This window comes from Mesoplodon mirus (assembly GCF_964341445.2).
Source record: "Mesoplodon mirus genome assembly, chromosome: 14".
Classification (NCBI taxonomy): Eukaryota; Metazoa; Chordata; class Mammalia; order Artiodactyla; family Ziphiidae; genus Mesoplodon; species Mesoplodon mirus.
In genome coordinates, this window is record NC_138990.1 from 32989953 (window position 1) to 33011477 (window position 21525).

General features: G+C 48.4%; 1 protein-coding gene across 5 annotated transcripts in view; it reads left to right on the forward strand.

Annotated features, from left to right (window-relative positions):
- LPIN1 (lipin 1) overlaps positions 1-15868 on the forward strand; it is a 73030-nt gene extending 57162 nt beyond the window's left edge. For 4 of the 5 annotated variants that reach the window (XM_082642481.1, XM_082642484.1, XM_082642480.1 and 1 more), the window contains 4 exons: positions 2823-2975; positions 8537-8651; positions 10117-10220; positions 13334-15868. In XM_082642481.1, the coding sequence (XP_082498607.1) occupies positions 2823-2975; positions 8537-8651; positions 10117-10220; positions 13334-13493 (532 nt within the window). In that variant the 3' untranslated portion in view covers positions 13494-15868. The remainder of the gene's footprint in view (positions 1-2822; positions 2976-8536; positions 8652-10116; positions 10221-13333) is intronic. The other variant, XM_082642483.1, reaches the window with a different exon arrangement.
- The last annotated feature ends 5657 nt before the right edge of the window (positions 15869-21525 follow it).

The window sequence follows — 21525 nt, forward strand, 5'->3', positions numbered from 1 at the left end:
CGTGTGTGTGTTGCACCTCTGTTCACTGGTACCTCTTCAGGCAGGGCTGTCCTTCCTGCCCTGGGGTCCCTCGTGGCCACCTTGCTCCGTCCCGTGTCCTGTTTCCGTCATAGTTGGTCCCGCAGTAAGTACACTCTGCTCCTGCAGGGAAGGGCTGTGCTGGGCCCCTGAGCACCCCCAGCCCAGCCTGGCTCGGGAGTGTCCCGTGGGTGTGCCTGCTGTGTCCTGCTCCTGGCTGCCCTCCTGAGCGAGGGGTCTTTTTTTTTTTTTTTTTTTTTTTTTTGCGGTATGCGGGCCTCTCACTGTTGTGGCCTCTCCCGTTGTGGAGCACAGGCTCCGGACACGCAGGCTCAGCGGCCATGGCTCACGGGCCCAGCCGCTCCGTGGCATGTGGGATCTTCCCAGACTGGGGCACGAACCCATGTCCCCTGCATCGGCAGGCGGACTCTCAACCACTGCGCCACCAGGGAAGCCCCTGAGCGAGGGGTCTTATCCACGAGGGCTACCGTTGAGAGTAAGCTTTCTGGTGACTCGACCACCTGAGTGACTGATGGGAACACCTGGCATTTCACACAGCATTCACAGGGGTGAAGGCTTTGGAGAGGTGATCCCTGCTGCCACCAACGGGCATTTCTCCCGTTACGACGTCCTCGAGCTGCTTTTCCAGCTACGTTTAGTAACGGCCTTTGAGGCAGAACACTTGTGTGGTGAGGACAACCAGTAGCAGCATCAAGCCTTGAAGCATATTTGCAAACCAAGCCTTAAATAAAATTAGCAGCTCAGACCCCTGCAGGTGGCAGCTTTTAGGACTTCAATGTGAAGAGCTATATACAGAAAACAAAAAAGATTGCATTAATTAGACAGCTCAGATACAAAGATGTTTCATTAAAATGCTTGCTTGATTTTCAGATGCATCCCTGTATTCCAAACAACCTGGTATTTCTAGATTCTCTTCGTCCCAGCACTTTCCTGTTTCTTGGTTTTAAAGAACATATTATTAGGCAAATCTCAAGACAAGTCCTTTGGCCAGCGCGAAGTATTCACGGTGGAGCAGTAAGTCAGATAGGAGGCTGGTAGTTTGTATTTACCCATCAGCAAAGATTTACAAAGTGTCTGCTACTTGCCAAGCACTCTTTTTGGCGCTGGAGTTAACAGCGAGGGATGAGACAAGGTCCTCACCCTCAGGGAGCTCGTGGATTAAAGAGACCCAGTCAAACACGGGGCTGTCGTGTAATATTAGTGACCGGTGGTGCATGAGGAAAAAAGCAGAGCGAGGGCTTAGTGCCTGGGCTGAGGGTGAGGGAGGGTGTGTTTCATTAGCTAGGCGGACGAGGGAGGGCCCGCCGAGGAGGTGCGAGGACCGGTGAGGACACCTGGTGTCCAGCCCGGTGCCAGGGAGCAGATGGGGCTGGAGAGAAAGGTGGGGACCAGGTCTCAGTGGCCTTGCGGGTCCCGGCGAGGAATTTGGATTATATCTGAGAGAACTGGCAAGGCTTTGGAGAGTTGAGTATTAAATTTTCTTTCTCTGTGGAGGCTCGGTGGGGGGCAGGGATATGTTTGATGCTGTTGCAGGAATAGAGGTCAGAGGTCCCGCTGGCAGAGGCGGGGGGACTAAGGGGCGGCACGGGGTTTATGGTGTTATGGGTGGGACTGAGCGGGCTTGCCGATGGGTTGCGGTGGGGCTAGAAACCCAGGGGGACCCCTGAGATGTGGGCCCCACCGCTGGGCTTCCAGGGGTGCCTGGAAGCATTTGAGGTACTACTCGTGGGTATCTGATGGGTAACGTGGGGTGTGCCGTTGAGTGCATTGCTCTGGAGCTTAAGAGAGGGGTCTGGGCTACAAACGTGAAGTTGAGAGATATCAGTGTACAGACTGGGTTTAAACATTTTTTTTCATGTATTTAATCCAATATATTAAAATACTACCATTTAATCATGTACTCGATATCAGAACTCTGAATGGGAGGTATCTCATATTCTGTCTTTATAGTAAGGCCTTGAAATCTGGCATTTATTTTATATTTGTAGCACAACATCTCATTTCGGACTCCTAAGTTTTCAGCGGTTCAGAAAAAGGGACACGTAGTTCTCTTAAAGTAGTAAAGTTGTGTTTAACAGAAGAACCCTCCTGTGATCTGTTTCTTCACTCGTGACACTTCCGGCACCAGATGTGTGGGGTTTTCCCACGTTTCACAATTCCCAAGTTCTCTTCAGACACCAACTGGGTGTCCAGTAGTCTAATTCTGACACTAACTACCTAGTTAGTGCAGACTCCACGGGTTAAGGGCTCATTCCCTCAAGGCTGCCCCAAATTCAGACACCAGTCGTAAGTGGTAGGTCCTCAGCTTACCCACACTTCTGCCTGACTTGGCTACTCATATGAGGGTTCCCACATGCCCTCCCCAGGTTTGATGACGGCGCATAGGACTTGGGGAAACGCATTCACCGGTCTATGTTATCAGGGTATTACAAAGGATACAGCTGAAGAGCCAGATGGAGATGTATGAACAGTCCGGGTGCAGCTAAGTTGGACAGTTTGATGCCTCCGGCCTCAGTTTCCCTAACTGTAAAGCGAGAGGAAGACACCTACTGAACAAGGTTCCCGTGAGGATTAAACCTAGTGAGGCCGTGAGGGTCCTTTAGCAAACGGCAGGGAAAGGCGTTCAGGCTTCTTTCTCCATTAAGATTTTATAGAATGCGGCCTCTGCTTGGGAATTAGAGCAGCACCCTTCCTCCTGAAGCAGATACAGATCAGGGTTTGTGCACGCGAGATGGCTGCATCGTGTGACGCCGTTAAGCGTGAACGTTTCGTCTCTTTTTCAGAAACGGGTACAAGTTCCTCTACTGCTCCGCGCGGGCCATCGGGATGGCGGACATGACGCGGGGCTACCTGCACTGGGTCAACGAGCGGGGCACGGTGCTGCCCCAGGGGCCGCTGCTTCTCAGCCCCAGTAGCCTCTTCTCCGCCTTGCACAGGTGAGGGCTCGGCCTGCCCGCCCCCCGCCCGCACCGCTGGGCCGGCTCGGGACCCCTCTCCCGCTTACCGGAGGTTTTGCCGGAATAGCTGCTTTCCTCGTCCTCCCAGCTGACACCCCCGCTCCGTGCTGGGCCCCGGAGATTCAGCCTCCAGTGCGGGTCTGGCTTCATCACCCATCAGCATCCTTCGCTGGCTCATCACGGCCCTCGGGAGAAAGCCCGAGGCCACGAGCTCGGCATCACGGGCTCTTCACCACCCGCCTTGTCCTCCTCTCCCGTCTCATTCTCTCCGGGTTCCGGGATTCAGTCGTGCTGAGCTGCCTCCATTGTCCAGAGAGATGATCTGTGCTCTGAGCCTTAGCACGTGCTGCCCTCCTTTGTGGGGAGCTGCCCCTCTCCCTGCATCGCTGGCCTGAGTCTTAGTGACTCTGAGAATCTATCTGTGTGCTTTCCTTGCAGTCAGGGACCTCGGCTGGGTCCAGTGGCCCCTCTACTAGCCACCGTCACCACCTGCCTGGCCTGAGACCTCCTGTAATGAGGAGTCCTTATCACACCATTTATTTTTATAGACCACCAGCCCAGTTCTTTTCTTTCATTGGTTATTTCTAAAAATATTTATTTATTTATTTTTTTTTTAACATCTTTATGGGAGTATAATTGCTTTACAATGGTGTGTTAGTTTCTGCTGTATAACAAAGTGAATCAGCTATACGTATACATATATCCCCATATCCCCGCCTTCTTGCATCTCCCTCCCTCCCACCCTCCCTTTCCCACCCCTCTAGGTGATCACAGAGCACTGAGCTGATCTCCCCTTGTGATGCAGCTGCTTCCCACTAGCTGTCTATTTTACATTTGGTAGTGTACATATGTCTGTGCTACGCTCTTACTTAGTCGCAGCTTACCCTTCCCCGTCCCCGTGTCCTCGAGTCCATTCTCTTCGTCTGCGTTTTTATTCCTGTCCTGCCCTTAGGTTTATCAGAAGCTTTTTTTTTTTTTTTATTCCATACATATGTGTTAGCATACATCATCTGTCGATGGACACTTAGGTTGCTTCCATGTCGTGGCTATTGTAAATAGAGCTGCAATGAACATTGTGGTACATGACTCTTCTTGAATTATGGTTTTCTCAGGGTGTATGTCCAGTAGTGGGATTGCTGGGTAGTATGGTAGTTCGTTTTTTTTTTTGTTTGGTTTTTTTTTTTTTTTGGTATTTTTAGTTCTTTAAGGAACCTCCGTACTGTTCTCCACCGTGACTGTATCAGTTTACATTCCCACCAACAGTGCAAGAGGGTTCCCTTTTCTCCACACCCTCTCCAGCATTTATTGTTTGTAGATTTTTTGATGATGACCATTCTGACCGCTGTGAGGTGATAATCTCCCTGTAGTTTGGATTTGCATTTCTCTAATGATTAGGGATGTTGAGCATCCTTTCATGTGTTTGTTGGCAATCTGTATATCTTCTTTGGAGAAATGTCTGTTTAGGTCTTCTGCCCATTTTTGGATTGGGTTGTTTGTTTTTTTTGATATTGAGCTGCATGAGCTGCTTGTATATTTTGGAGATTAATCCTTTGTCAGTTGCTTCATTTGCAAATATCTTCTCCCATTCTGAGGGTTGTCTTTTCCTCTTGTTTATGGTTTCCTTTGCTGTGCAAAAGCTTTTAAGTTTCATTAGGTCCCATTTGTTTGTTTTTGTGTTTATTTCCATTTCTCCTCTAGGAAGTGGGTCAGAAAGGATCTTGCTGTGATTTATGTCATAGAGTGTTCTGCCTATGTTTTCCTCTAAAAGTTTGATAGTGTCTGGCCTTACATTTAGGTCTTTAATCCATTTTGAGCTTATTTTTGTGTATGGTGTTAGGGAGTGTTCTCATTTCATTCTTTTACACATAGCTGTCCAGTTTTCCCAGCACCACTTATTGAAGAGGCTGTCTTTTCTCTGTTGTATATTCTTGCCTCCTTTATCAAAGATAAGGTGACCATATGTGTGTGGGTTTATCTCTGGGCTTTCCATCCTGTTCCATTGATCTATATTTCTGTTTTTTGTGCCAGTACCATAGTCTTGATTATTGTAGCTTTGTAGTATAGTCTGAATTCCGGGAACCTGATTCCTCCAGCTCTGTTTTTCTTTCTCAAGATTGCTTTGGCTATTTGGGGTCTTTTGTGTTTCCATACAAATTGTGAAATTTTTTGTTCTTGTTCTGTAAAAATGCCATTGGTAGTTTGATAAGGATTGCATTGAATCTGTAGATTGCTTTGGATAGTATAGTCATTTTCTCAAGGTTGATTCTTCCAATCCAAGAACATGGTATATCTCTCCATCTGTTTGTATCGTCTTTAATTTCTTTCATCACTGTCTTATAGTTTCCTGCATACAGGTCTTCTGTCTCCTTGGGTAGGTTTATTTCTAGGTATTTTATTCTTTTTGTTTCAGTGGCAAATGAGAGTGTTTCCTTAATTTCCCTTTCAGATTTTTCATCATTAGTGTCTAGGAATGCAAGAGATTTCTGTGCATTCTTTGTATCCTGCTACTTTACCAAATTCATTGATTAGCTCTAGTAGTTTCCTGGTAGCATCTTTTAGGATTCTCTGTGTAGTTTCATGTCATCTGCAAACAGTGACAGCTTTACTTCTTCTTTTCCAATTTGAATTCCTTTTATTTCTTTTTCTTCTCTGATTGCTGTAGCTAAAACTTCCAAAACTATGTTGAATAACAGTGGTGAGAGTGGGCATCCTTGTCTTGTTCCTGATTTTAGAGGAAATGGTTTCAGTTTTTCACCATTGAGAACGCTGTTGGCTGTGGGTTTGTCATATATGGCCTTTATTATGTTGAGGTAGGTTCCCTCTATGCCTACTTCCTGGAGAGTTTTTATCATAAATGGGTGTTGAACACCAGCCCATTGCTGATGACCCTCTCCCCTTCCCCTTCATGCCCGCATTCAGGACTGCCAAGCCAAACTAAGTCTGGCCTCCTGGTGGGGGCCAGGAAAGCAGTGGCCTCCCCAGAGCTGGGGGCCCAGGGCAGTGTCCCGAGCTGCCCTCAAAGCAGTGGATTGAACTTTGAGACTTATAATCATACAGTCACTCATGTGTCTCTGTATAAGAGTCCTGAGATGTAGACTGTAAGGCCCTTTTAGTGCTAAGGAGGGTTCTGGAGTCCACAGAAGTCCATGCAAAGCCAGGACCAGCCCCTGGGTCTTCTGACACTCAGTTTGGGGCTCATCAGCATCATCCTCATCTAAATTATGTTTTGTTGAGGTGCGGAAGAATAGTTTTAAAAATATATGCAAGGCATCTGTCGATAGATAGATAGACAGATATGCAGTATCTCTGTAATATACGCAAGCTGAAAGGGACCCTTGAGATCATCCAATAATCAGACAGTGAGCACCAGCCTGCCCACGACTGAGATAAAGCGAGAGGATGAGCTCTCACTTCACCCTCTGAGCCGTAATAGTAACTGCTATCCCTGGATTTTGCGTTAGTCATTCCCTGCTCCTCTAAATAGTTAGCACGTGTATGTGTAATCCTAACCAGTATGTTGAATTGTGCACATTTGTGAACTTTATGTAAATGAATCATATGTTCTTCCGGAACTCACTTTTACTGCTCAACATTCCCAGGATTGTTGAGAGGCGCTGTAACTGGCTCGTTTTTGCTTCTGTGTAGGTCCCGTTGTTAGACTCCACCACAGCCCGCATATCTTTTCTACTGTTGGTGGGTGCTTGAGCCACTTGCGGTTTTCTGCTCTTAGGAGCAGTGCTGCTTGTGTGTGTCCTCTGGGGGCACCTTGCAGTGGTGCTCCAGGGTATACCCCCAGGAGCAGGATTGCTGGGCCACAGAGCACGCACATGTGTGGTCTTCTTCGGCCATTGCGCACTGTTGTCCAAAGTAGTTGAACCAGTTCGTATACCAGAAGCAAACAGTGCGATGTGTTCCTTCCATCGGCTTTACTTTCTTACCTACATGTTGTCAGCCGTTTACGTTTTTGCTACTCTCGTGGGTAAGAAATGTCTCTTTTCACGCGTTTATTGGCCATGTGGGCTTCATCTTCTGTGAAGTGCCTGTTCGCGTCTTTCCCTTATTTTCCTTTTTTTTCTTTTTTTTTTTTTTTTGCGGTATGCGGGCCTCTCACTGTTGTGGCCTCCCCCGTTGCGGAGCACAGACTCCGGATGCGCAGGCCCAGCGGCCATGGCTCACGGGCCCAGCCGCTCCGCGGCATATGGGATCCTCCCAGACCGGGGCACGAACCCGTATCCCCTGCATCGGCAGGCGGACTCTCAACCACTGCGCCACCAGGGAGGCCCCCTTATTTTCCTTTTGATTTGTAAGAGTGTTATGGATTGTGCACACGTAGCCTTTGTTACGAGTGCTACAGATACCTTTCCCCAGTTTATGGCTTTTGATGAACATAAATCTGAGTTGCCTTTAGTTGAACAGATCATTTCCCCTGTAGTTTTGTTCTTTCTGTGTGTTGACAAAGCCTTCCCTGACTGTGGGCCTGAGGAAAGTCTCCTATATTTGACCTAAAGGTGTTGCCTTTCACATTGAGGTCTGTAATTCACCAGGAATGACTTTTGTATATAGAGTGCACTAGGGGTCCATTTTCTTTTTCTTTTTACCTGTATGGATATTCAGTTGTCTCAGCACCATTTGCTGAAGAGTCCCCTTCTCCTCTGCTTTGACTTGTCGTCGTGGTCATAAATTGAAGGCCCGTGAATGTGTGCCTCCATTTCTGGCCTTTGTTCATCTGTGTAGCGATTTGAGTCACATTCCTTAAAAACATGCAGACAGGGCTTCCCTGGTGGTGCAGTGGTTGAGAGTCTGCCTGCCGATGCAGGGGACGCAGGTTCGTGCCCCAGTCTGGGAAGATCCCATGTGCAGCGGAGCGGCTGGGCCCGTGAGCCATGGCCACTGAGCCTGCATGTCCAGAGCCTGTGCTCCGCAGCGGGAGGGGCCGCGGCGGTGAGAGGCCCGCGTACCGCAAAAAAACATGCAGACAACAACGTGGTGAAAGTTTAATTGAAATGACAGTGAATTTGTAGACCAATGGAGAATTAATATCTCATTATAATATTGAGTATTCCAATTCAATTGTATGGTATATTTCTTCATTTATTTAGGTCTTTGCTAATATATTGCAATAAAGTTTTTAACTTATTTAGAATTTTTGCACTGGCGTTCCCGAATGAGATTGGCCCACACTTTCCCCATACTTTACTACCTCTTTCGGTTTAGTTTTTGAGGTCATGCTCGCCTCGTGAAGTGAGTCTGGAGAGGTTTTCTCTTCCTCTGTGCCCTGGAATTCTTTGTTGCTTGGATGACTGGGGGAGGTCTTTGTTGAAATAACTTGTCTGGGGTGTTTTCCTTGTGGGAAGACTTGAAAGTACGGATTCATTTTCTGTCTAGTGCTTCTCTGGGATGGCTTAACCGACTTACGCATATTTAACTTCTGAAGATACAAAAGCCCTCTTAGTATCCCAGCACCTTTGACGGTTAAAAGTAGTTTGATGCTCATGAAGCTCACGCTCTCGTGCTGACCCATTATTTATTTGTTTTAACAGAGAAGTGATCGAAAAGAAGCCAGAAAAGTTTAAAGTCCAGTGTTTGACAGACATCAAAAACTTGTTTCTTCCAAATACAGAACCCTTTTATGCTGCTTTTGGAAACCGACCAGCTGTAAGTAGTAGTCGGGTATATACGAGTTCTTGAAATTACTGTCTGTTCAAATAGCCATCATCTGAAAGGCCGGCCTAGACTCCCATGTGAAGCCAGATTCTCCTACTACTAGAAATAACTGCTAAAGAGCCGCGTGCCTACATCTAAAGGCAAGGAGATGTCATTATTTCGTGGCCTCTAGTTTTCTTTGAAGGTGGGCTTGTGGGTTTCAGTTTGAAGTTTGAAACTAGAAACTTTAAATTCCAAATTGCTTGCTAAATTAGTAAAACAAGGACATTAAATAGGATTAGACCCTTACTACCGGCATGGGACCAACAAAGCACAAAGGTGAATTCAGTGTCTCAAGTTTTAAGAGTGTTATTTCCTATGGTAAAAGTAATACTTTGACATTTTGTGCGTACTTCCCAAATTTGCTAGAAAGGTCAGCATTCTGGAGAATGTAGTTGGGTACTTACTTCCCAGTCAGAAAATTCTCCTCTTTTGAAACTCATGCCCAAGAAAACGGGTCACAGAATAACCTTAAGGAATGTTAGAATTGCAGGGGATGTAGTAGGTGGTTTACTTTTTAACTCAGTTCTTGAAGAGAGGGGTGAACTGAGGCCCAGAGAGGACAACTGACTTACTAGTTTCACATCCAGAGACGTTCTTTCTCTACCTACTTGGAGGTATTATTCGAGTTTAATGGAAGTTTGATAACACAGGTAGACCTCGTTTTATTGCGCTTCGATTTGTTACACTCTGCAAATATTGCATTTTTTTTTTTTTTTTACAAATTGAAAGTCTGTGGCATCGACAAGTCTGTTGGCCCCATTCTTCCAACGGCATTTGCTCACTTCCTGTCTCTGTGTCACATTTTGGTAATTCTCACGATATTTCAAGCTTTTTCATGATTTTATACATTACAGTGATCTGAGATCAGTGATCTTTAATGTGACTGCTAGGACTCGCTGAAGACTCAGATAAGGGTTAGCATTTTCAGCAATAAAGTGTTTTTTTAAACTTTTTTTTTTTTTTTTTTTTGCGGTACGTGGGCCTCTCACTGTTGCGGCCTCTCCCGTTGCGGAGCACAGGCTCCAGACGCGCAGGCTCAGCGGCCATGGCTCACGGGCCCAGCCGCTCCGCGGCATGTGGGATCTTCCTGGACTGGGGCTCGAACCCGCGTCCCCTGCATCGGCAGGCGGACCTCCCAACCACTGCGCCACCAGAGAAGCCCTAAAGTGTTTTCTGTATGCACGTTTTCTAGACATAAAGTGGTTGCATACTTTATAGAGTACAGTGTAGTGTAAACATAACTTTTATATACACCAGCAGAGCAAACCATTCATATGATTGGCTTTATTTGCTGTGTCGTGGTGTCTGGAACCGAACCCGCAGTAACTGCGGTGTGCCTGTATTTGTATCAAATCTGAAATATTTGTATTTACAGTGAACTCTTTTCTTCTAATTAACACTTTACCAAATATAGGATGTGTACTCGTACAAGCAAGTGGGGGTGTCTCTGAACCGGATATTCACCGTCAATCCCAAAGGCGAGCTGGTGCAGGAGCACGCAAAGACCAACATCTCCTCGTGAGTATTGCGCACCCTCGCCGCGATCGCTGCGTCATAACTGTTGTCATCGTCTTGACCTTGGAGTGGTGTTTCATAGTCAACAGTATACCTTTCTAATCCTTCGGTGCCTATATTTTAATCTTTAATTCCTACAAGGAAAACATATGTTAACGCCTCGGATTTTGTCCAGAACCTAACTTTTGGACAGCCTGCATTAAATCAGATCCCCACCGGGTCGAAAATTTAAAATGAGTGGTTAGATGCTGCTGCAGAGTGGAATGGCATGAATTTGAAAACTACTGGCTTATATTTGCCGAATTCGTTTTGAAAGCCTAGAATGCGAATTAGAAATATAGCCAGATTAAACTATCAGGAGAAGATATATTTAAAGATGAGGAACCTATGTAGCCCTTCCCATTACTGACCTGTAATAATATTCTCACCAGAAACATGGCTATGTGACGGTAAGAATTCTTCTCGTAGTTTTGGCCGAAGCGCGTTCTCCCCGAGGCCGTGGGCTGAACTGGGTTACTGTTGGCAGTGACGCCTCCTGGCTGGCCGGGAATGTCCCTTGACTTGGATATGTCTCGCTCTGGGTTCCTGACTTCTTAGAGTGGAGGGTGTTTCCTCAGCTTTGCCCACTGGGTGATGTCGGGCAGACAGGTGTCGTCCTGCCTTGTCCATTTCAGAGGCCGTACCCCTGTTGGCCTGATCCCTGAGACCTGGAAAACGGCCTCTGGCCTGAGCGACCCCAGGGCGCCTGCTGGGGTCCTCCTCATGTGGAGGAGTGGGACTGGGGGAGTTCGGGTCTAGCGGCTTCCCAGGGATTGGGTTTTTTTGTTTGATAGAGATCTAGGTTCCCCTAGGGCAGATTTTCACTTTCAAGATGATCCTTTTACCCGTTGGAGTCTAATCCAGCTTAAACAGGACAGTTCCAGGCTAGAAGGCGCCCTGGGGTCTGCCCCCCAAGCCTCCCTCCCCCATAGCCAGGCCAGGACCTAAGTAAGCAGTTCCCAGGGTATGTGGGGCGAGAGGGGAGCCGGGGAGCCAGGACCCACCTCCATCCTTCACAAGGGGAGGCCGTGCCGGTGGGCAGCACGACAGCAGGGACTCTTTCTTCCACACCCCTGTCCTTACGGTTCTCCCTCTCCTGAGATCTGAGTGGCCGCCCTGATAACGTCTCAGTTCCCTCTTCTCCGTCCTTCCCCACGTGAAAGTGTTTCCTCGGTCTCGAGGAGAGAGCGTATTTCCATTTAGGGTCAAAAGAACTCTCAGCTGATGGCACATTGCCCTGAAGTGGCAAAGGTTTCTGCCCAGGCAGCAGCCCAGTGGCATGTCTTGTCATAAGGGGTGTTGAAAGGGGGATGCCAGCATCTACGGAGGTCTGCCCAGGAGGCCTCTGAGGTTATCCCGTTCGCTGGGACGCTGGGGTGAAAATGCACGCTTTGCCCACGCCTTGGGGGAGGAAACTTTATTTATCGCCAAGGAATGGTGTCTTCTTCCACCTAGACCGGGAGATGTGATTCTCCCTGTGGGAGAGAGACTCTCCTTCCCCAGTTTAAGCACACACTTTTCTCTGGTACCAAACTCGGTACCACCCTTTCAGAGCAAGTGGGTGCTTTGCCCCTTGGAAGCTGGGACATTGTCTCGGAGAAGTCAGGGGCCCACGCCGATGGGGGGGCTTCAGTGCTTTCTTTCTTGGCATTTATGGCCAGCAGTGCGTGAGCTCTGCCTGCTCTGAAGGAGCCCTGCGCGTGGAGGGTTGGTCCGAGAGAGGCACAGACGGAGCGGGTTCAGATCTGCTGCCCCCGAACCCCAGTGATGAGCCGTGAACCCCCTGCAGGGAGGGGCCACCTTCCAGAGCCACACAACTCAAACAGACAGGTCTCCAAGCCAGAGGGTATTTTAAAATTTTGTTTTAATCCCTAGGAAAGACGATTCTTGCTTATTAAGAGAGATTGTCCCCATTTTGTGCAAGCACAATGTTTCCCCTAAGCTCTTTGGAGGTCCTTTATTAAATACACACACACTCATCCTTATTTAAAAGTTATTTTATGCCTCAGAACATGCTAATTCCTTGAGTTTGGATTTCAAAAGCCTTTTTGGTTCTTAGCAAATTGGAGCTGAAGAGGGACCGGTGGCTGTCAGGGAGGACTCCGAAGATATGCAGGGAGGTCTGGGCTTGTCACAGTTTCTGGTTGGAGGTGCCCGGAGGTCTGAGAATGCATATTCAGTAGAGCAACTTTCTTTTTGTAGTTCTAGACCACAGAAACTGATATGCAACATCTTCTTGGGAATACACAGAAAACAGAGTGAGAGGGTCTTGCAGGGAGCGTTGAGAAACGCTGATCAGGTCCAAGTCCATATTCATAAGGACCTGAGGCCCAGAGAGGGCAAGACACCTGCCCAGGGTTCCACAGCAGTAATGCGGGAATAGATCCCAGGTCTCTTGACCCTCATGCCAACTATGGCTTTTTTTCCTGGGGCTAACAGTTAGCCAGGGCGAGTTATTTTGTAGTGTTCATGATTTATTGTTGAATAAATTTACGGAGCACCGGCTTACATTCTTTTACCATGGCGTACGTTATCTAATTTAATTCTCACATGAGCACTGTGCACAGTGTTCATTCTCTCCCTTTACAGTCGAGGGAATCGTGGCTTAGAGAGATGAAGCCACTCGTCGGAGGTGGCACAGCCCATAAATGGCAGAGCTGAAGGTCAGATCGGAGTCTCCTAACCCCAGGGCCCAGTGCCCTTTCATTGCACAGTGAGGCAGCCTCTGGGTGACGCTCCGAAGATGTGCCTTCTCTGTGATTCTTGTCTCTGCTGCCCCCAAGGCGGGCGGCTGTACGTCTGTCATGCTGTCTTGCTTCTGCTCCTTGGAGTGAAGTCAGGTCACACCCGCCTCGCCCACGAGGCCGTCTCCGTCTCCCCTTCTTGGCAGACTCTCTGGTTTCCCGTTAATTAGTGAGGGATTGTTCTAGAACAGCCTCCCTCGTGTTAAGCACATGGTCCATTCCTGGGGTCCTGGATCCCTCCTGACTCCCGGGCACCACTCGGAGGGTACGTGCCGGTGTCCCGTGTGGCCGAGTGTCCCTCCCAGGCGGTGACGTTGTCCGTTTTCCTCCCAGGTACGTGAGACTCTGTGAGGTGGTCGACCACGTTTTCCCCTTGCTGAAAAGGAGCCATTCTTCTGACTTTCCCTGCTCAGATACATTCAGTAACTTCACCTTTTGGCGAGAACCACCGCCACCCTTTGAAAACCAGGACGTTCATTCTGCATCAGCATAGCACGTTCCGGGCCACCTCCTGACATCCTGCGAAGATCAGGCGCCCCCATTAAAGGATAGGTTTGGGAACCTGCAGAGGAGCATTTCTCTCCCGGTCCCCCTGGCCAGGGTTGACATTTCTAAGTGATGTGTACGTCCTAGACAGGGCGTCGGGTGCGTCCCTGGTGGGGAGGCCATGCCCGGTTGAGGCTTCAAGCCCGTGGCAGCGCTGTCCTCCCCAGCCTGCTGCAGGCTTGGAGCGGTTAGTGTGCAAGATGGTCTGTGAAGCGGGGGGTCCCTGGGATGACGGGATCCAAGGAGGGGCGCCAGGTGTGCACGACTTCTGGGAGAGTGGGGGACACATCTGTGCCACGTGGAGGGCTGTGCAGGGTCCCGTGACCTGAATCTGAGGTCTCGGAAGGGACTCCGTTCTGGGCCTTGACCTTGTGGACGTCCCCTTGTGGTATTTGCCGACTGGTCTGATGTTTTTAATTCCTCTGGTTAAAGCTAACCTATATAACTGGCATATTTCCCCCTATTTTTGTAGCACAAGGCTGGAATATTTATGCCTTCACGCACCCGTGGCAGGCATTTTATTTAGAATGTGCTTTGTCCAGCTCCCTGTAACTCTGCAATGCCTTAAGTTCAGATTATAGGAAACATTATTAAGGCAGTATTTCGAATCAGTTCGACACTCTGCCAGCAACCTGCCCGGCAACGCGCTGCTGAAAACGTGGGCTCGCACAGAGCTTATGCCAGGCGGTGATGATGTCAGTTTCTTTTGGGAGCTCTCGACAGAAACTGGTTGGTTTTAAGAAAATAGTTTGAAGAAGTTAAATTATATTCTTTGTAGATAGTATTATTTTATTACCTTACTCTGATTGGGTTACTGTTATAAGCATTTTAGCCATGTTCTTTCTATTATAACTGTCAGTAATACATTAAAAAGATATACGTGTGAGACCATCCAAAGAGCCTTATTCTGTAATTCTCACAACACTGACCCTCTTTTGGAATTTATGAGTCATACTTTTTATTTCCCTTAGCTTTTCCCACTCAGATTTAAGGGCAAGTGGATAAGTAGTCATTTGAGTGACATTCGTCAAGCCGGTAGAAGATGATTCTTTTACTTGTTTGTTAAATTGGCCTGTGGAGAAGAGAATAAGTTGAAAAGTGAAAGAATTATTTTGGTAAAAGATTTCGCTTTTCGAGCTCTTAGTTTTTTAAAGAGCGTTTTACTCCAGTGGTTGAGATGCTCTCCTATTTAAATCGCATGGTTAGAGTCACGGAGGCAAACAGTGAAACAGTTGAATGCAGTTTTACTCTTTCTGTGAAAGAAAACCCAGAGGCGTTGCCTTCCCTGTCGCTGGTGGGCTCTGCTGGCAGCGGACGCCTTTCCCGAGCGGTTCGCGTGGCCACCCAGAGAAACGCAAACACCTGTGCGTAGCTGGTCGCAGATTCGCGGAGCAGCACACCGCATGTGCAGATGCCCTTTTGGAGGCATTAAAAATGATTTAAAATAGTCCTGCCTTAACCTGGGCTAGCCATTAGTGACCTTCAGAGGCTACATTCATTCCTTCTGTCACGAGTGTATTTTGGGGTGAACTTTAACTGCTGTGAACTAAGTAGAAGACGACCAGCTGTAGTCCTCTCTCGCAAAAGCATGCAACTTTGGACCCGCAATTTTGATGCACCCCAAGCTTCCACGCCACTGCCCTCTGAAACAGAGCACGCCTTCCAGAAAGTCGCACTCGGGTCTGTGTCAGGTTCAGAGTGTGACCCCTGGAGAGGCAGTGACATTCACACCTGCCTCGTGGCTTCAGAAAGCGGGATTTGTGCCCGGGCAGCACTCACGCATGTGCCAGCTTGTTTATCTGTGTTCACACGACCGTAACTCAGTGACCGCAAAGCCACGTGCTAGGATGCTGTGTTTGGACCACGCATTTCAGAGTCGCCTGATGGAAACGAATCCCCACATCGCGACAAGTCATCAAACATTCATCACATGTGATGAAGAAAAATATATGTCCCTGGTACATTGGAGAAAATGATTACACCTTCAAAGAGGAGTCCCTTTTCCATTTTAGGTTTGGATCGCCACTTTAAATATATTTTATTTACAGCGCTTGATCTGTATTTGTATGTGCTGGTACAATGATAAAAATCACTGTAATACTTCATTGCATTGTGCTGGATGCAAAGCTAGGATATAGTGTAACAAATGAGACAAATGAAAGACTTCCTGAAAATCAGGCGTGTGAATTTTAAATAATTTTTGGTAAGTTATTAAGATGCTGATTTCCTACTGTGTGATATCAAGCATGTTATTTTCTACTCAAAAAACAAAAAAACGAAACCCCTAATGCTGTGAACTGTTCATTCAATATTTGGAATAAAGGAGCCTGTCTCTTCTGATGCCTTCGGTGAAATACTGACCCTCTGTATGCACTCGTGGGGGAAGGAGGGGTGAAGACAAAGAGGAGAGGAGAGGGCTGCCCCCCTGGGCTTGTCCCACCTTGATGGGAGTGACTGGAGCAGGGAGGGTTCAGTTAAACGCTGTACCTGTGGTACCTCCCGGCTCTTACATGGGTGGGCTCTGTTCCCTGTTCTTGAATGGGATGTCAGTCAGGTGGCAGCCACAAGAGAAAACACAGGAGAGGCTCAGGAAAACCAAGCTTATTATACTTGCAGGTTCTCAGAATGGGAGGCAGCTCGCCAGCAGGGCCACGTGGGGAAGCACCAGGGTGGTCAGGAGGCAAAAGACAAGTGAGGGGGGGAGCTGAGGCCACGGCCTTTGCTGGGATTTCTGCAGGAAAGGCAGGGCAAGGTGAACAGCTTAGGACTGCCTAGTGCGAATCATTTCAGTGGCCTCTGAGCTATAGGGGTGGCCCTTGGTTGCCTGGTGCCTTTGCCCTGGGCTGATTAAGGCAGAGGACTAGTGCCTGCTGGGGGTGCACAGGCCAGACAGGAGGCCTGGCTCTGGATCAGCTAGTTTGCATATCACAGGCATTCTTCAGCTGGGCCCTTTGCTCTCTCTAAAAAATGGCCAGCCCGTCTTTCCCAGCCAGCAAGTTTTTTAAGATCCCAAAATACTATAATATACGTAAAATAAAAGAGACAATACAGGTTCCCTTGCCTCATGTCCACTGTCCTCATTTTTTGGACACTTTCTGTGGTATACCCGATTTGTCTCTCATTTTGAACAAATCAGTCAGAACCCTTGGCGAGTTTACCTAGATCACTTGAAAGCCGTCATAACTCCTATCGATTTTGTGCATCGTCGACACAATAGGATGCCTGAGACATCCTATTGATTTACCTGTGTGCATCAGCCTGAGTGTTTCGGGAATAAATGTAAGAATATTGGTCCCTAAATGCTTCAGAGATGTCTCCACAGGGTACCAGGCTGAGCTCCTCCTGATGCCCAGATGCAAACAGTTCATCTCTTCATGCCTCTGTATCTTAAAAACAAAACCAAACTCTCATTTAGCTGAACATCACAGATTTATTCCAACCCTGATTTCAAGTTGTAGGTGCGTTTATCTGGAAAGCAAAAATCAGTATAAACTGCAGTCTTGGGCCCGGCGATCCCCACCTGCTCGCCCATCACCACTTTCTCTCCGTGGAGCCAGTAGGCTATGCTGTTTCCATTCGGTTGTGCAAGTAGCCTTCACACATGTGCCGGGGAAACCAGCTCGGTAGCTTGCATTTCCCCAGTGTCTCAGCTGTAATCACCTGAATATTCAAAATACTTCCTATCCTTGTTTTCAAACCCTGATACACCCCGCCAAATTTGCCAGGGCCGTCATCGGGCCTCAAGGAACATTGCCGATGGGTCAGTGACCGCCGGCTTTGGACCTCAGAGTGACCTTTCCTATAAAAGGTAATGCAGGCAGCCCTGGTACACTCCTGGGACAGGAGAACAGGAGTGGAGGAAAGTTACACAGGCCCTATTTTAAAAAATGAAACTCTGGAATCTGACTGACTTCCTTGTTCCAGCAGGAGTGTCGTCCTAACCAGCTGTTTCAGGGAGCTTTGTCACGTCACCCATCATTTCCTACTCATCTGCCTCCCCTTGAAAGTGTCTGTACAAAGCACTGTGCTCTGCTTCTACGGGTCTGCAGTGGCGGGGGGTGGCGGGGCATCCCGTCTCTGCGCTAAGCAAAGATAAGGTGGTTAAAAGCACCACTAGAGGGCTTCCCTGGTGGCGCAGTGGTTAAGAATCCACCTGCCAATGCAGGGGACCCTGGCCCAGGAAGATCCCACATGCCGCAGAGCAACTAAGCCCGTGTGCCACAACTACTGAGCCTGCGCTCTAGAGCCCGCAAGCCACAGCTACTGAGCCCGTGTGCCATAACTACTGAACCTGCGCTCTAGAGCCTGCGAGCCACAGCTACTGAGCCCACGCACCACAACTGCTGAAGCCCGTGCTCCTAGAGCCCGTGCTCCGCAAGAGGAGAAGCTACCTCAATGAGAAGCCCGGGCACTGCCCCGTTTGCTGCAACTAGAGAAAGCCTGCGTGCAGCAATGAAGACCCAACGCAGCCAAAAATAAAATAAATAAAATAATTAAAAAAATAAAAAAACCCCAAACCCAACCAAAAAAAAAAAAAAAACGCCACTAGAGTCTCCTTCCTGTTTCTGACCCCTTTTTCAACTCCTGCTGCAGTGGAAGGTGGAGGTGGGTGTCACCACCACGGCCATAGGTCTTGGTGTCTGCAGGAAACTAGAATTTGAGCAGACAGAAGCTGGCCCTGGAAGTCATTGGCCCCCAGATGGCCACCGGGGGGCGCAATCTGTTTTGGTTGGCAGTTCAGCCTTTAAACACATTGTCCTGGCTTGACAAAGGCCCCTCCCTGTAGTGCTTGCCTTGGAGGCCAGCCAGGTGTGTTGTGAGCTTATGGGGAGAGAAAGGAGTAACATGCGGGACCATTCGGGTACCAAAGTGCCCTCAGTTGGCATAGCCCCAGGTCAAACAACATTAACCGGCCTGGAGGAGGGAGTACTTTGTGGCTGCTTGTCATTCAGGTCTAAGACCCATTTAGATTCGTGGTTCTCAGAAGTATATAGTCTCAGGGCCTGTAGCGCCAACATCAGAGCTCGCTAGAAATGCACGTTCCTGGGCTCTTCCCTGGGCCTCCTGAATCCAACCCTGGGCACGGGGCCCACAGTCTGTGCTAATAAATCCTCCCCAGGATCCTGATGCACGCTCAAGTTCCAGAAGACACACCTGAGGCTGGATCCTGTTCCCAGGGAGCCGCTTCTGTATTATGGCAGCTGACGTCTAACTTTGGCCTGGTCAGGGCCACAGAAAGGAGCTGCTGAAGGATGGGGGCCCCTGGAAACCCAATACAGCTCCTCGACCGAGTCCAAGGTGTCCCGAGCCTTTGAGGCACAGCTGCCAGCCTGAACCACCTTCCTGGGCATCTCGGGCCGCTGGTCCCGGCTGGGAGGAGATGGGAGTGCGTGTGAACCCGCAGACCTGGGCTCGGCCCGGATTTCTGATGGCTCCCTTCCTCCCCCAGATTGTTGGAGCCTTGAGTCGCTGTCCTGATGCCAGCGAGCTTTTCACTGGTGCAGGAAGTCCATTCAGCCTTGCATTGCTTTTAATGAGTTTTGCAAGCAAGTAGCCTCTTCCGGTGACTCATGCTGCCTTTTGTGAACCGGAGATGGTGGTTTTAGGTTTCACTTTGGAAAGTAACCACGACTTCTCCGCCGCTGGAATCCGAACAAGTTACATTCATTTTGCAACAAAGAAATGTAAATGTAGGAGCGCCAGTCATATTTCTGCTCTGATTGTAAAAACATCCTTTTCCGAGATGCACGACAGAGCCAAGCGAAGAAGAAATGGTTTATATTTTCAAGGAACGCATTCATTTGGGAACTTTATATTTTTCCTTCCAGAGTGGCCTGATAGTTTCGCTTTTATTCTTTTGTCTTTTTGATTCATATTTCAGGGATATCCTAAAAATAAACAGTGCCTGTTGACTGAGTGAAGCGGTTAACCTCTGTTTTATTGAGGGAGATCTAGTTCTGGACAAAAGTTCGTGTTCTGGTCTTCATGCAGCTCACAAAGGCTGATAATGGAAGTAATTTCTTAGGCAGTGAAATTGTTTTCATCTCGACCTTCCGCAGAAATAAGTTTACGGTACCCGCATAGGTGAACCTCTTAGCCCTGGAGAGTGTGTGTTAAGTGGACAAATGCTACGTAGCATCTTTTCTCCGATTCAGACAATACAGTGATCTCCAAAATGTGGTGGTGTTGAACTAAGTCATTTTTATATAGTTGTATTTAAGTACGCATAAGCAGAAAGCAAGAGCCCTTATCCAATAATAAAACCAAAATGCATTGAAAATTAAGAGCAGATCAAACTAAAGCACCAATGAAATTCAAATTCACCTGAATGTTACGTGGTAGAAAATGATGTATTAAGGCTAGTGAGATGATGCTGGATTTGGGTTTATAATAGAAGTATCCGTGTTTTATGTTTCATTTGTCAGCTTGATTCTTTTGATTTTTGAGCATGGTGGGTCATCATTTAAATCATTATTAACACTGACTTCTGCAAACTACAGTAATGAAAAAGTTCTTATTTCCCATTTCCAGCAACACTGACGGCTAATGAGCTGTTGCAGATTCTTCCAACAGGATGGGGGTCCCCTCAGTAAATTGTCTGATGGGATGAGTGTGGCACCGACTTGGAAATGGGGACTTTGGTATTTAGCCAGGGCTCACGCTACCGAGATTCCATTGTCCTAATCTTCTCTGTTTGAAGTGCCATAAAACTGTCCTTTGGACATCGTGTGACATCATTCGGTACTTAACGCATCAGCACACTTGGAGGCTGGGTCTGGGGTGCCCATCGCCCTGCTCTCCTCCAGGATTCTGGTTGATGGAGCACAAGTGAAGAAAATGGGCACTCACGGGTCAGCTTTTTTCCCCAAAATGACAGAAGTTATGGAAGTTGCCTGAAGTTTCATTGGAGCGTTTAAATATCTCTTTTCACCCCCCAAACTAGAAAATTCCTCCTGTCTTTGGCTCCGTGGAGAAGGGAGCATGCCTGCCGCTTTTGGGCCCAGCTGGCCTGCCCCCGCATCGTGCGACAGAAACTCAGCGTTGTGTCCCTTCCTAAGGGACACAAGAGAGGCACCAACACGTGTCCTCGCTGAGGTGATGGAGACAAGAGGACACAGAGCAGGGAAAAGGCCGTGAGAAAGACCTGAAGCATCTTCCACAAATTACTCAGGGTTGAATCATTGTGTGTGCCACAGTGCCTTTTCGAACTAACACATTTTGAAAAATGGGGTAAGCGCTTCCTGTTTCGACCAGAAATGAATGCAAACCAGGCCCTGTTCCTCTCACCGAGCAGAGCTTGACCTTTCAATTCGGAAATACCTGCAGGGACCCAGTTCTGCTTGGGTGGGCGAATGGAGCACGTGTCACTGAAACTCCTGCCAAAGACACCGACTCCGGGCTGCACTGGAGGACTCGCCAGGCACCACGGAACCTACCGACTGGACGCACCAGAGTGTGAACTGAGGAAATAGCGTCTGGGGTGCGGGAGTGAGTGAATGGTACTCGTCTTCGGCCTTCTGTTCTTTGTTAGCCACAGATGTGTTACAGCAGCCTAGCCACACAAAGGAATGACACTCATGTTCCGTTGCTGAATTATTGCTGTATAATATCCTGGTGGAAATGTTCATTGGTTTTGGACTTCCTGTGACAATGGGGCAGGGACAGGGCATTTGGAGACCCTGAGCTTTAGGAGGTAGAGCAGAGGTGGTTAGCTGTCCTCTGAAGAGTCCTGCTGTCCTGGAGAGTCGTTGCTGAAAAACAGCTTCCTCCCAGGGACTAAGTTCCCCAGCCCCCAGCCCCCAGCCCCACATCTAGGTGGGGCTGTGTCACCCCCATCTTGGCAATGGAACTCTAAGCAGCAGTGATCTGACCACCTCTGGGCCAAAGCAGTTGAAAAACAGGTGTGCCTTTTTCACATTCCCTGTCTCTCTGCATCACTGGAAGCGAAGGTCTCCAGGGCAGAGCCACAGGATGGAAGG